Genomic DNA, 13,980 nt, shown 5'->3' on the forward strand with positions numbered 1-13,980 from the left:
CCTGTAGACTAGTGGTGTTCCACGATGAAGTAGAGAAGAACTGCATATTTGCAGTGGCTACCGTCCCTATGCCTTCCTCTATCTTTATGTTTAAAGCATATTTCTTGTAAAAAGCATGTAATTCTTTTTAAAATCTGGCTGACAATCTTTTTAAAATCTCTGCTAAAGAGGCAGTTAGAATAATTACATTTAATATAATTATTGATAGTTTGGGGTTTAAAGCTACCATTCCATTTTGGTGTTTGTTTTCCATTTCTCCCATCTGATTTTTCTTCTCTGTTCTTTCCAGCCTCTTTTTGGGTAGGTTGATTATTTTTTTAGTATTCTATTTTATTTCTTCTAGTGACTGTTTAGCTACGCCTCTGTGTTTATGATTGCTCTAGAGATTACAATAGGCACTTTCACACACAGACACACATGTAATTTCAGAGACATTGAAATTGCTGCAAATTGAACAACTTGATTGCAGCTGTTTCTTAAAAATACGTAAGGATACTGGGAACTCAAATTTATTGAAAAAGGAGAAATTTGGTCAAGAAAAATTAATGAAAAATATTAGTTTTCACTGTTCTTGGAAGGAATGAATAGGAAAAGAGAATGGGAGGTGGGAATGAGGAATGGTGCAAAGACCTTGGGTCATTCTGGGGCCCTAATAAGGTGGCCTTGGCTGGTGGGTATATGTACAAGATGGAAATATATAGGGTGTCTCAAAAATGTATATACATACTTCTAATAATTTAAAGGCAATGTTTATTAAAATACATTCTGTGTTGGCAAAAGATAAGAAAAATACATCTGTATCATACACTCAGCATAGGAATTTTTCTTTGACAGAAAGTTCATCAGCATCTTGGGAACAATGGTTGTGTAGCAAACGTAAATGAAGATAAGATGCTAAAGGAAAAACACATGGATGTCTGGAGCTGCTGGCCAGGATGATGAGCAAGTTCCCCACCACGATGACTATGTACATGATGAAGAAAAGGGAAAAATGTAGCTTTTTGTCCTCGGGCTGGAGGAGAGTCCCAGGAGGGTGAACTTGGAGACACTGCTGGTTTGGTTGTCTGTCTCCATGAGCCTGCATACACCAATGGATACAGAAAATCCTAGAATTTCCAATTCCACAAGTTATTATTGCTCTCTTCTAGGATTCCTTTAAACGGTCCATGATTCTATCTTCTCTTCCACAATCCCCAAAAGGTTGAATAATAAAAAAGTTTAACCTGCATCAGAGTGGAAATTCATCAGAGTGGATTTCCTTTCAGAAAGAATACCAGGTGGACCTCAGGGATGCATTTTCTTCTAGTTCCCTATAAATACTTATTTAGATATGTCAGGTTGAGGCTCATCTCTCTACTACCCTTGTAACCAAAACACATAAACAAAAAGAAACAAACAATTAAGTGGATCGGGTAAATAAGATGCCTGCTGACTTAGGCACATGGTGTTTATGATCATCCTTTCAGCCAAAATTTTCATTAACAGCCGGCAAAAAGCTATATTATATATGAACATATTTCTAAAACACTCCTAATCACTGGGGATTTATGCTCTCATGATTATCCAATATCATTGTATTAAATACTCACTGAGAGTAAAAATATGAGTAATTCTGTTCCTGATCTTAGCTTGTAGATGCATCACTTCAATCTCTGCCTCCGTCTTCATATGGCTGCCTTTTCTCTGTCTTCCCTCTGTGTCTGTGTCTTCATGTGGCATTCTCCTCTCCATATGCCCAAATTTCCCTCTTCTTATAAGGTTTCCAGTCATTGGATTAGAACCCATTTAAATCCAGTATGGCCTCAGCTTAACTTGATTATTTCTATAAAGACCCTATTGGCAAGTAAGGGCCCATTCTAAGGTTCCGGTGAGTATGAATTTTAGGAGGACATTGCTTAAGCCAGCACAAAGTCCCTCTTCAGTACTTGTTGAATCCCTACTCCTCTCCAGCCTCCCCTCAGGCTTATTTGCCTCAGGGGCTTCATCCAGGTCCTCAAATGTGTCAGTCTCCTCCCTGTACTGGCTCCTGATGGTCCTTGCCCTACATGCTTTTCTTCTCTATTGTCCTTTGGATCTCATTCAGCTCAGCCAATACTTTCCTGGACCAAGTCACCCTGTTTTATGCTGTCTTAGAACTCTTTCCTTCCTTCAGACCACAGTCTGTAATGAGTCATTTATTTATGTAATCAATATTGGTCTTCTTGACATATTACGCAGCCATCCTGTTTCCTTTACCTCACCATTATATCCTCAGAGGTCAGCAGAGTGTCTGGCACATTGTGAGTGGTCAATAAATATTTGTGGAGAAAACGAACTCACATGCATTAAGCTAGGCGGAACCTCAAGATAAAAGTCAGAACTGGTTGCAAGCTGAATGTGGTTACTCTTCTGTGTGTCCCTAAGTTGCCTGTATTATAGAACTCATGCCTGTGGTTCGGGATGGAGTGGATGACTAGCCTTTACTCTGGCCACATGTTTATCTGAACTACAGACATGGACCAGGCCCTGCCCTTGATTCCTCATTTCCTCCCATTTCTCAACCTATGACGATATCCTGGAGATTTTACCTCTACAACCTCTCCCAGCCTGCTGTTCTCTCTTTCTTTGCCATCACTGCCCTCATGAAGACCTTTATCATCTCCTCCTTCAAAACAGCCTCCTTGTAGCCATTCTTGTCCCCTTTCAATGTGTTCTCTATACTATAGACAGCTCAATTGTTCAAAAATGCAAATTAGAAGAAGTCACTGTATTAGTTTGGTAGGTAACAAAGTACCACAAATTGAGGGACATTAACAAAAATTTATTATCTCGCAAGTCTGAAGGGTAGAAGTCCACAATTAAGGTACTGTCAGGGTTGGTTCTTTCTGAGGGCTGTGAGGTAAGGGTCTCATCCACGCCTCTCTCCTTGCCTTGTAGACCACCTTGGTGGTCTGCTCCCTGTGTCCCTTCACAACCTCTTCCAGTATTCATGTAGGTTTCTGTGTTCAAATGTCCCCTTTTTATGAGGACACCAGTCATGTTGGATTAGAACTCACCCTAATGACCTCATTTTAACTTGATTACCCCCATGAAGATCCTATCTCCAAATGAGGTCACATTCTGAGATACTGGGAAATGGGACTCTAAAATATCTATTTTGGGGGACACAATTCAACCCCTAACAGTCACTTTTCTGCTGCATAAGCCTCTCATAACCTACAGACTAAAGGCCAGCTCCTTCCTATGGCCCAATGAGCTTGCCCTGATGGGCTTCTGCTGGGCCACTGGCCTCATCTTGTCTGCCTCCCTCCCCTTTTGCATTCCATGTTCTAGTTGTAAGACATTTCTTGCTTCTTCTTGCCTTAGGGACTTAATATTGCATTTGCCTGAAATGCCCATTCTCCTGTCAGCCTAGGTGACAAATCATTTAGGCTCCGAATAGCTATCACATCCTTTCAGAAGCCGACTGACCATTCTTCCACCAATTCTGGGTTAGGCAATGCTCTTGCACACGCAACATGGAACTTAATCTTAATACTGACAACATTGTCTTCCCCACTAGACTCTGAGCTGCCCAAGTATGAGGACTGTGTCTGGTTCTTGGTTACACCACCCTCCCTGGAACGGTGCCTGGAACAGAATAGTCCCTTGATAAATATTTGCAGGATGAAAGAATGCCTGGATAGTCACTTAGGATTCTGAGCAGATGTAAGGAAGAAACACAGTGGACCTCAAGCTGCCATCTAAAGAGCAATATTTCATTTAATTCACTGTGGGTGGGGCGGAGACCAGCCTGGAATGGCAGGATCCTTCCTTCTCTCCCGGAAGGTGCCTCTGGTTTCTTATTGCTTAAACTTGAAAATGACTCATAGAAACTCTGAGCTGGAGAAATTCTTAGAGACCATGTAGTTTAACCCCTTCATTTTAAAGAAGAGGAAACTTGAGGACTGGTGGAAGGAAGGACCTAAATTATCATGACATTTTATTGTTAGAACGAAGACTGGAATCCAGGCCTCTTGGCTTCTCCCTGAAGAGGGAAAATGCTTTGGCTGTTATAGAGGTGTCACTGCATGGAGACCAAGAGCATGGGCCCTGTCCTTATCACGTAAGTGGTCTAGGGCAAGTTACTTAACCTCTCTGTGACACAGTTTCTCCATCAGTCAAGTGGGGACAATGGGAGTACCCAACTCATAGAGTTATCGGGAGGACTCAATGGATGTAGAAGCACCATGCCTGGCAGGTGGTCGGCACCCTCACCCCCCAAAGTTAGCTATTTGTATTGTGAAACAGAGAAAAATATTTGAGTAAAGTAAGTAGCCAGTCATGGTTAAACCTTGGAAGTCTGCCCAGTCTGCACGTAGGTTAATCAAACATGTGAGAACCAGAGGCTGAGTCATAGTGACCACCCATTCCTTTTTGTACACACAGATAACCCTCAATTTTGTTCAGTGAATTCTGACAATAATACATGGATACCCCTTTCCTGATTCATTGATATCTTATCAAAACACTCAAAATGAGTTTTGACAAGGTTTGATTCATGAACACTCACTGTTCTCAGATGGCAGGCCTGAGGAAGGTACACCCAGCAGGTGTGGACTGTGAAGGTGGAGTTATTTAGTCCCGGTTGCTTCCGACATCCAGATGTTTTCTCTCCACTGCAGTCTTTCCAGATGCAGAAGCCTTTTCCATGCCACATCTGCAAAATTTATTCAGAACCCACACTTCAGCTAAAGGCTCCAGCCTCCTTATATTCCCCCTCACCTCAAACAAGGAGGGCAGCATGTATGGACGACAGGGATAACAGGTCCCCAGCACTTTCAAGTTCCTTTCTCATTCCCTACCTCTGGTCCTTAGCCCCACACTGACTCATCATTTCAGAAGACAGAGTTACCCAGAGTCACTGAGCTCAGGACTTACATGTCCCAAGACCTCTCCAATCCTGTAATGGCTTAATCTCTGTTCATCAGGCCTCCTTGGAGTTCCTTGTGCTCTGAGGGAAAAGGGTATTCTCTCTCCATGCTGTCCCCCCAGGAAACTCTGCTCTTTGCCTTCTCCAAGTTTAAAAAGCAAAGCATAGCCAAAGGGAATGGAGAATGTGAGGTCCTTCCTACTTGGTGTTGAGAATATTCCGAGAGCCTCCTCTGAATGGTGGTCACATCTAATAGGTGTGACTCAGCTTTCCCATTAGTAGGTGACTAAGGGTTGAGAAACAATGGTGAGTATTTTGGAAGAGGGGGATGTCAATAGTGGCGACTTGTTATTATTTTTTGGTGTGGATGGGATAGGTTAATATGGGGAGACAACAGTTTTTAGGCAACGGAAAGGTATGGGTTGGTGTGTGTCTATGTGTGTGTGCCCGCGGACACACTTGTCCAGGGACAGTCATGAAGGTAAATTGGAGTTGTGTGTTGCTGTATGAGATAGCATCAGGTTATTTGGGTTCACGGGATGCTGATGTCAGGGCTCCTTAGTGTTAGATCTTCAGTATGGAGTGAGAACAATGCTTTATGTGGTTTATCTCTTGGGGAAGCTCTTAGAAATGTTCCAAGCTGCAATAGTGGCCTAGCAGCTCCTTCCAGCTACTGGCTTCTGTTAGCTGAAGTGAAGTCATTTATCCTCCAGCGAGCATCTCTGGCTCTTAGATCAAGGAGAAAAATGTAGGACTTGCCCATTCAATGCCGAAAAGGGTCCTCAAGAATTTCTGTACGTATTAAAGGAAAGGGGGCATGCTCGGGAGAGAGACTAGACTTTCCATTAATCTACATTTTAGATTCCTGAACCTTATCCTCTGGATACTGCAGATTCACACAGAAACAACTAGTCAAGTGTTTTGCTGGATGGGTTTCTTCACTTCACTCCACCTTCCTTCCATGTTTGCTCTCTCCTTCCTTCTCTTTCTTATTTTTTCTACTTTATTCTCTTCTAAAAATAATGGGGTTGTTTAGAAAGATAGATACAATATAAAAAAAAATAGGTGACAAACAAGAAGCAAAAAAAGAGGTGTTAGGAAGATGATGATGGTAAGTGTGAGGCAAGTGCACAAAATCAGTAGGAAGTTCTGATAACTTGGTTAGCAGCTCATTTAACTCTGAGCTCCCTAATAGTCAAGGGAAGAAGGTGAGAAGATCATTGATATAGTTCTCAGTATCCAAGAGATAAGAGAACTCTCTTATTTAGGAGACACACTACCAAATCTGGCTCTGTGATTAGGGAAAAAATATCTCTTGTGGGTTTTCATGAAGAGATTACTGTGCAATACAAAGAAAAGCCTTTTCAGCAAGGTCATTACAAGAAACAGAGCAAGTTCTCCTAAAGTTCTCCTTAGTGGAAGCCTAAGGGGCATCTTGCCAAGATCCAATTTAGTCCAAGTGACCCTAACGGAGCCCATAATATATGCAGGTGTCCAGCTCTGTTGGCCTGGCTCACCTTAATGTTAATCTTTACTTAGGTCAAGAATTGCACCAGACCTGGGGTCCCTTTGACTTTTATGTCTTGATGATCATGCAGTCTTCTCAGGGATGTATTTCTAGCTCCTATATTTATGTACAGCTGACTTTTGTTAATTACTCGTTACCCAATAGGCAATCTTGACAAACAGGCACACACTCTGGTTCACTAAACAGCAGGATCCTAATATATCTTAGGTCAGGTATACACAGATATGTTCTTTGAATTACTGTTAAAAGATGTGGAACCAAGAGTCAAATCCTCAGGCTTCCCAGAGAATGAAGAAATGATTACAGTTCATCTGTTAATTCTTTCCATTCAGTTTACGTCTGACAGTTGTCAATATTTCTTTGCCATATATTCCTTAGACATTTAAAAAAATAATTACTTTGACAGTTACCCAATAGGAGAGGGAGTTGGGGGGATGGGTGAAAAAGGTGAAGGGATTAAGAAGTACAAGTTGGCAGGTACAGAATAATCCTGGGAATATCCTATCTAATAAAGAGGGAATATGCTAATTGACTGCCATGCCCTCACAAGATGGCAGTGCACAGCCACAAGATGGCGGTGCCAAGTCCCCTCAGCCCTGCCTCAGCCAGCCAGAGTTCCCCAGTCCCCTCAGCCCTGCAGGGGAAGGCAGTTGGGGACAATCATGCTGGCAGGGGAGCAGTTAGGTGTCAATCAGGCCAGCAGGGGAGCAGTTAGGGGGCTATCAGGCTGGCAGGAAGAGTAGTTAGGGGCAATCCGACAGGCAGGCAGGTGAGTGATTAGGAGCCAGCAGTCCCGGATTGTGAGAGGGATGTCTGACTGCCGGTTTAGGCCCAGTCCCTGCGACATCCCCCGAGGGGTCCCAGATTAGAGAGGGTGCATGCTGGGCTGAATTTCGTGCACAGGGCCTCTAGTATAGTTAATAATATTGTAATAACTATGTATGGTGTCAGGTGGGTACCAGATTTATTGGAGTGATCACTTCATAAGTCACATAAATTACTGTGTTATACACATAAAACTAACATAATATTGTATGTCAATTCTAAGTGAAAAACAAAAAATAAAATTAGAAAAAGAAACAGCCGAAACCGGTTTGGCTCAGTGGATAGAGCGTCGGCCTGCGGACTGAAGGGTCCCAGGTTCGATTCCGGTCAAGGGCATGTACCTTGGTTGCGGGCATATCCCCGGTGGGGGGTGTGCAGGAGGCAGCTGATCGATGTTTCTCTCTCATCGATGTTTCTAGCTCTCTCTCTCTCTCCCTTCCTCTCTGTAAAAAATCAATAAAATATATTAAAAAAAAAAAAGAAAAAAGAAAAAGAAACAATGCAAAAATTCTTGATATAGTAATATATACAATATTTGATGTACAAAAATAGACATTTAAAAAAATCTGCAACATTAAGACATCTATCATCCAATTAGGAGTTAGAATACCTCCCGATAATCACATTGAACCGTGATTTTATTCCCTCACATTTCTGATACATCTTTTTCAGTTGGACTGTTTCCCTCCCTCTTCTTTTCTACTATCATTTGAATTTTTATAGGCTTTAACAAAGGCATTCAGTTATACATATCACTTTTCTAAAACTAAATTTACTTTTCTCGCTGGCCAATAAGTCTCCATGAGTATTACATCAATTGTAAGTTCTAATTTGATTTCCCAAAATATCTTTTAACTCTGGCAACCATTTTATACCTATTTTCATAACTCAGTGTAAAAATTTCTTACTATTCCATATAGTTGTGGCAGATAGATTAAATAATGTATAACATGTCCACATTAGTTATAACCTTGACAATTTCCTAACCTTCCCTGCAAAAATATCATTTTCTCAACAGCCACACATTTCCCACAACTGGTGTAATTACTGAAGGTCATTGCTCAGTAAACTCTAGGTTCCATCTGGTCTGGGGGCATACGCTACTCCACCCCCCAAGAAACAAGTTTTACATTAACTCAAGATTTAGGTATCATTTGTGGCACACTGCCCATTTGTCTCCCAGGGGCATGATCTAAGGTTGATCCTTAACCTGTTCAAACTCTACCAGTTATATCACAGAAAGTCAAAAGTCCTTTCTACTTTTTGGGCACGGTGGCTGTAAGAGATTATCAGTAAATATCATGCTTACCAGTAACATCTTGACGTAGTTTAGGCTGATCATAATATTCCCACAAATGAGCCTCCTCTTACTTGAACCTAACTGGCCATCACTGTTTAAATACATTAGACCCTATTGCTATCAACATGGCAATTGTTTCTTCCTGGGTGAGGGTGTGTGTTCTCTCTCAGACTCAATGACAAGCAAGATGCTGAGTCAGTTTAGTAAACGCATGGTCTATTACAGTAGTTCTCAACCTTCCTAATGCTGCGACTCTTTAATACAGTTCCTCATGTTGTGGTGACCCCCAACCATAAAATTATTTTCGTTGCTACTTCATAACTGTAATTTTGCTACTGTTATGAATCGTAATGTAAGTATCTGATAGGCAGGATGTATTTTCATTGTTCGCGACCCACAGGTTGAGAACCGCTGGCACTCTATTCAACAGCTTCATCCTATTTCTGTGTCAAACACTAAGTTTTGCCAGTTTCCTGGAAGAGGACTCCCTCTAGTGATCATTTAGAATATAATGGTAATTCTTTAGGAAAGTACTTTCTTTTTGATTCAAGCTCCCAACACTCTTAGTTCCTTTTAGTTCTCTAGGTCAAAGTTATGTGACCACAAGTATTGTTGCCATGAGTATTTATGACATGCGCCTAATTCAAGTAACTACATGCACAAAAAAGTATTGTGTTCTTCAAGATACTGCCAGGTGAGCATATTCACTTGGTAGTTGCAGTTACGTTCAATTATCTCAAAGGCTTCCCGTAATCATTTGTTGGGGGAAGTTCTAGAGTGACAACCATATTGTGCCAATATTGCCTTCTTGGACATCACTATGATTCCTTGAATGCTTGCTAGTATAGTTTTCCATTCATATCCATATCTGGTGTAGTCAAAAGAGCAAATTTTAGATTCCAACATACTGAGCAGAGAACAGCAATGTGCCTCCCTCATACCCAGAGACTTGCTTTAACCAGGTGTTGTCCTGGTTTACAGAAACATAATGTAGCAGGTGTTAGCTGACAGTCATGGTATATCCAGTGAGGTTCAAAGGCAGGAATCCTCTTAGGGATACAGAGAATCAGCATGATAAGTATAACAACAAAATGTGACTGAAATGATATCCTAATCTAATATTATCTAGGCAGGTCATCAAGGAACTCTGATGTGTTTTCAGGAAATTGTTGTAGTCTGGCTTCGGCCCAGTTCTCCTTCTCAGGGGAAAATGGATCCTGGGGCATCTTCCTGTATTGGCCATGACTCAGCACCGCGATGAAAGAAAGAAACAGCTCAGAATATTATTCTCTAGCATTGAGGTAGTTTCTTAAGAATGGCAACTCCCTTCCTTGTCATTATTTCCCATTATGTGATCTCTTTTCAACTGCCCTGGTTCTCTCACTTTTTCCAATTACTACCTGCTTAACATAGACTGGGCTTCTCTAGACATTTCTGGTACAGCTATACTGCCCTCTATAGGCATGCAGCAGGATTAGGTTCTCTAGAGCTAGTTCTTTTATCCATTTCTAGGAAGGAGTAGAAAGGCAAAGAATGATGGGACTTGGGTATCCCTATCAGGAGGGAGTGAGGCATCACGTATGGTCAGTCTTAATTTAGCCCCATAGGTAAAGCCACTATCCAGCCCTTTTCCCTTTAGGAATATGCACGGTCAAATTTAGAGGAATTTAAATAGAAGTCTGAGCAGAAATATCTCCAATCTGCACATGCAAATGTTATCCTGGACTCAAGTCAACAGGATTCACAAGACAAGGAGAAACTCTGTGAGGTGAAGTTAATTTTTGTGCGGTGATACAGAGCATTATGACTCTCTCATGCCCACCTCTGCATCTCCCCAAATTCTCAAATATATTCCTTTATATTCAGATGAAGTCATGTTTGCCTGACATTAATCTATATTGCGCATCACTGCAGAATACTCCCCAGAGTCTTTGCTCATCATGTCAAGGTCATCCACTTCTTTTAACATTGAATAATAATTTAAATATAGTGAGATGATTTAAATATTAAGTGTATGGCTTTATACTGATGATTTATTTATCTGTTTCCTGTTCAACACTTGGGTTGTTTTTAGTTTGGCTTATTGTGAATAAAGCTGCTACAATTTTTTTGAACACTTAAAAAAAAAAGAAGTAAGGTAGTTGCATGTTTCATTTTATTAGGAATTGCCAAAATGTTATCCAAAGTTATTCTATAATTTTACATTTCCACCACCAATATAGAAGACTTTGAGTTGTTCCAACTCCTACCAAAATTTTGTATTGTCTTAAATTGTAGCCATGCTATTGAATGTTCAGCGGTACGGCATTGTGGCTTTAATTTGCCTCTTTCTGATCAGTAATGATGTCAAGTCCCTGTTCAAACTGGATCTTGGCCATTTGAGTTTCTTCTTTTGTAAAATGTCTGTTTACGTTTTTTGCCCATTTAAAAAAAATGAGTTGTATGCTTTTGCTTATTGATTTGCATGAGCTCTTTATATATATTCTGAATATGTCCTTTAGCAGATATATGTACTGTAAATATTTTTATCTTTTCACTTTCTTAAGGGGTCTTTTGACTAGCAGAAGTTTTAGATTTTTATAAAAGGCAATTGAATAATTTTTCTTTTGTGGTTAGTCCTTTTAAAATTGACCTATTTATAGTGCAGGGCAAACTTCTAATTACTGAGCATCTCTTTTTCTTGTCCTACTAGAGTCCCAATGCACGAATGTCGTGCATTGGGTGGGGGAAGGGTAGGTCCCTCAGTCTGGCCTGTGCCCTCTCACAGTCCGGGACCCCTCAGGGGATGTCCAACTGCTGGCTTAGGCCCGCTCCGCACTGCTCAGAGGTGGGAGAGGCTCCGACCACCATCACTGTGCTCGCCAGCCATGAGCCTGGCTTCTGGCTGAGTGACGCTCCTCCTGTGGGAGCGCACTGACCACCGGGAGCAGCTCCTGCATTGAGCGTCTGCCCCCTGGTGGTCAGTGTGCTTCATAGTGACCAGTCTTTCCACCATTCGGTCTATTTGCACATTAGCCTTTTATTATATAGGATACATATATTCAATATACATTTGTGATAATATTTCAATATGTTAGATTTCTAAGGGTGGGAGTTTCTGGAATAAAATATTAAATCACATATTTTTAAACATTAGCTTTAGGATAGATGGAAGAATGGTTCTAACCTCCCCACTGTGAAATTGATAATGTTATCACTCTTAATTCTTGTCATTCCTGGCCATTAGCATTTTTAAATTGTATGGTAAAAAATATGAGAGAAAATTTAAAAGAAATAAAGCCATAGCAATATGATAAAGTAAGGATAGACAGAAAAATGATGGTGTGAGAGGTTTCCCTAGACAGAAAGATAAACGTTTTTAGAAAAAGTACAATAAAGCATTATAAAAATCCTCAAAATGATAAAATTATCTAAAATGAAACCTTTTACCTCCTCCTCTTTCCTCTCTCCTTTCTTTCTCTCTACAAGTATTTGCAAAGCTATACATTAACTAATGATTTTCAGCAATATATTGAAATGTGAAGAGCTTTGGAGGATGACTTAATGAAAAGAAAGAAATTTGTTTAGGAAATATTTGGAGAAAAAGAAATATAACAGTATTTGGAAGATGAGAAAGTGAAGAATCTACTTTGTAGGGAAGTGGAGGAATAGCGAGGAAGGGTATCATATGAGCAGAGGCAGGGCCAATTGGTGGGGCTGTCATCAATGGATGTAAGTGCCCACATTAGCCCCGTCTCACATGGGTTAAGGGTGCTAACCTCCAACAGTGTGACTGTTCATCAAGAGCCAATAGAAGCCAGATCCAAGGGGAGCAGATTCCAGTGGGCTTGTCAGGAGGGAGCTGCCTGGGCTTTCCTCTTGCCCATCAGCTTCCTCAGGCCCTGTTTCAGGTCTTTGTTTCTCAGGCTGTAGATAAAAGGATTTAGCATGGAGGTCAAAACTGTGTAGACAATTGTTGCTATGTGGTCCTGGACCTTCCTCAGGCCTTGTTTCAGGTCTTTGTTTCTCAGGCTGTAGATAAAAGGATTTAGCATGGAGGTCAAAACTGTGTAGACAATTGTTGCTATGTGGTCCTGGACAGTGTAGGTGGAGAGGGGCTGTAAGTAGACATAAAAGATGCTTCCATAAAAGAGTGTTACTGCGGTGAGGTGAGAACCACAAGTGGAGAAGGCTTTGTGTTTCCCAGCTGCTGAGGGGATTTTGAGCACTGTGATGAGGATTCGCATGTAAGAGAAAGTAATGAATAGAAAAGGGGTCACCAAAACAATAGGTCCCTCTGTCATTATCACAATTTCATTGATAAATGTGGAGGAGCAGGACAATTTCATCAGGGGACTAAGGTCACAGAGGAAGTGGTGGATAACATTGGAGTCACAGAAGATGAGATGATTCAGCAGAAGTGTGTGTAGGAGAGAGTGCATGTGCGTAAATGAGCAGGAAAAGGCCACCAGCAGAACACAGCGGTGATGGCTCATGGTGGTGACATAGTGGAAGGGGTCACAGATGGCCACATAACGGTCAAAGGCCATGACTGCTAGGAGGAAGCTGTCGGTGTTGCCCAAAGCATAGATAAAATACATCTGAGTTAGACACCCAGCATAAGAGATGGTCTTCTCTGATAGGAAGTTAACTAGCATCCTGGGGACAATGGTTGTTGCGAAGCAAATGTCAGTGAAAGACAGGAAAGTCAAAAAGAAATACATGGGGGTCTGGAGTTGGGGGTCAGAGTGGATGGCCAAAATGATGAGTAAGTTCCCTGTTAGAGTGATGAGGTATATGATGAGGAACAGAATAAAGAGCGGCTTCTGGTCTTCGGGCCTGGAGGAAAGTCCCAGGAGGATGAACTCAGAGACACTGCTGGTTTGGTTGACTCTTTCCATTGGCTTGGGTCTAGTTATGTACAAGACGTTTTGTTATTTAACATGCTCCGATTCCATAACCCAAATCTTGAGAACCCAGAAAAGTCTTTGCTTCCTCTATTTAATCACAATTAGCTGCTGTGCAGGGACAGCTTGTCAACCTCATAGTTCTTGATGTGGTCCTTCCTTTCCAAGCCCATCAGCATCACAAAGTCTTTATACAGAAAGCTGGAGGGAAAGAATAAGAGTTTTCCTTTAGAAACCGTCAGAGATGGACCTCTCAGATTCAAGTTCATTCATTCCTATTCTTCCCTTGTGGGGACATAGCAGTAAAAACAAGTCCTTGCCTTTGTGTAGTTCATGTTCTAGTTGGAAAGATAGATGATCAACAAACAAAATACAGGATGTAACATAAAGTAGGGATAAAATCTGTGAAGAAAATAAAGCAGTATTTAAAGGAATGGAGATGGATGGGGAATGTCGATGGAGGTGTTTTAGATAGAAAAGTCTCAGGACACTCGGTCCTCTATCAAAGCAAATTTAGGTGTGTCTTGGGAAAAACAAGGGTTTGCCAAAA

The 13,980-nt window shown here is 41.2% G+C and overlaps 1 protein-coding gene across 1 annotated transcript; it reads right to left on the reverse strand.

Moving 5' to 3' along the window:
• Positions 1-12,374: 12,374 nt before the first annotated feature.
• On the reverse strand, positions 12,375-13,424 carry LOC118667152 (olfactory receptor 1L8-like). Its single transcript, XM_036329943.1, has 2 exons — positions 12,624-13,424; positions 12,375-12,518 (listed from the first exon to the last, which is right to left on the reverse strand). Exons 1-2 carry the CDS (start codon positions 13,422-13,424, stop codon positions 12,375-12,377), a joined length of 945 nt encoding a protein of 314 aa, XP_036185836.1.
• Positions 13,425-13,980: the final 556 nt, after the last annotated feature.

This window comes from Myotis myotis, unplaced genomic scaffold, assembly GCF_014108235.1.
Source record: "Myotis myotis isolate mMyoMyo1 unplaced genomic scaffold, mMyoMyo1.p scaffold_m19_p_12, whole genome shotgun sequence".
NCBI classification, from domain to species: domain Eukaryota; kingdom Metazoa; phylum Chordata; class Mammalia; order Chiroptera; family Vespertilionidae; genus Myotis; species Myotis myotis.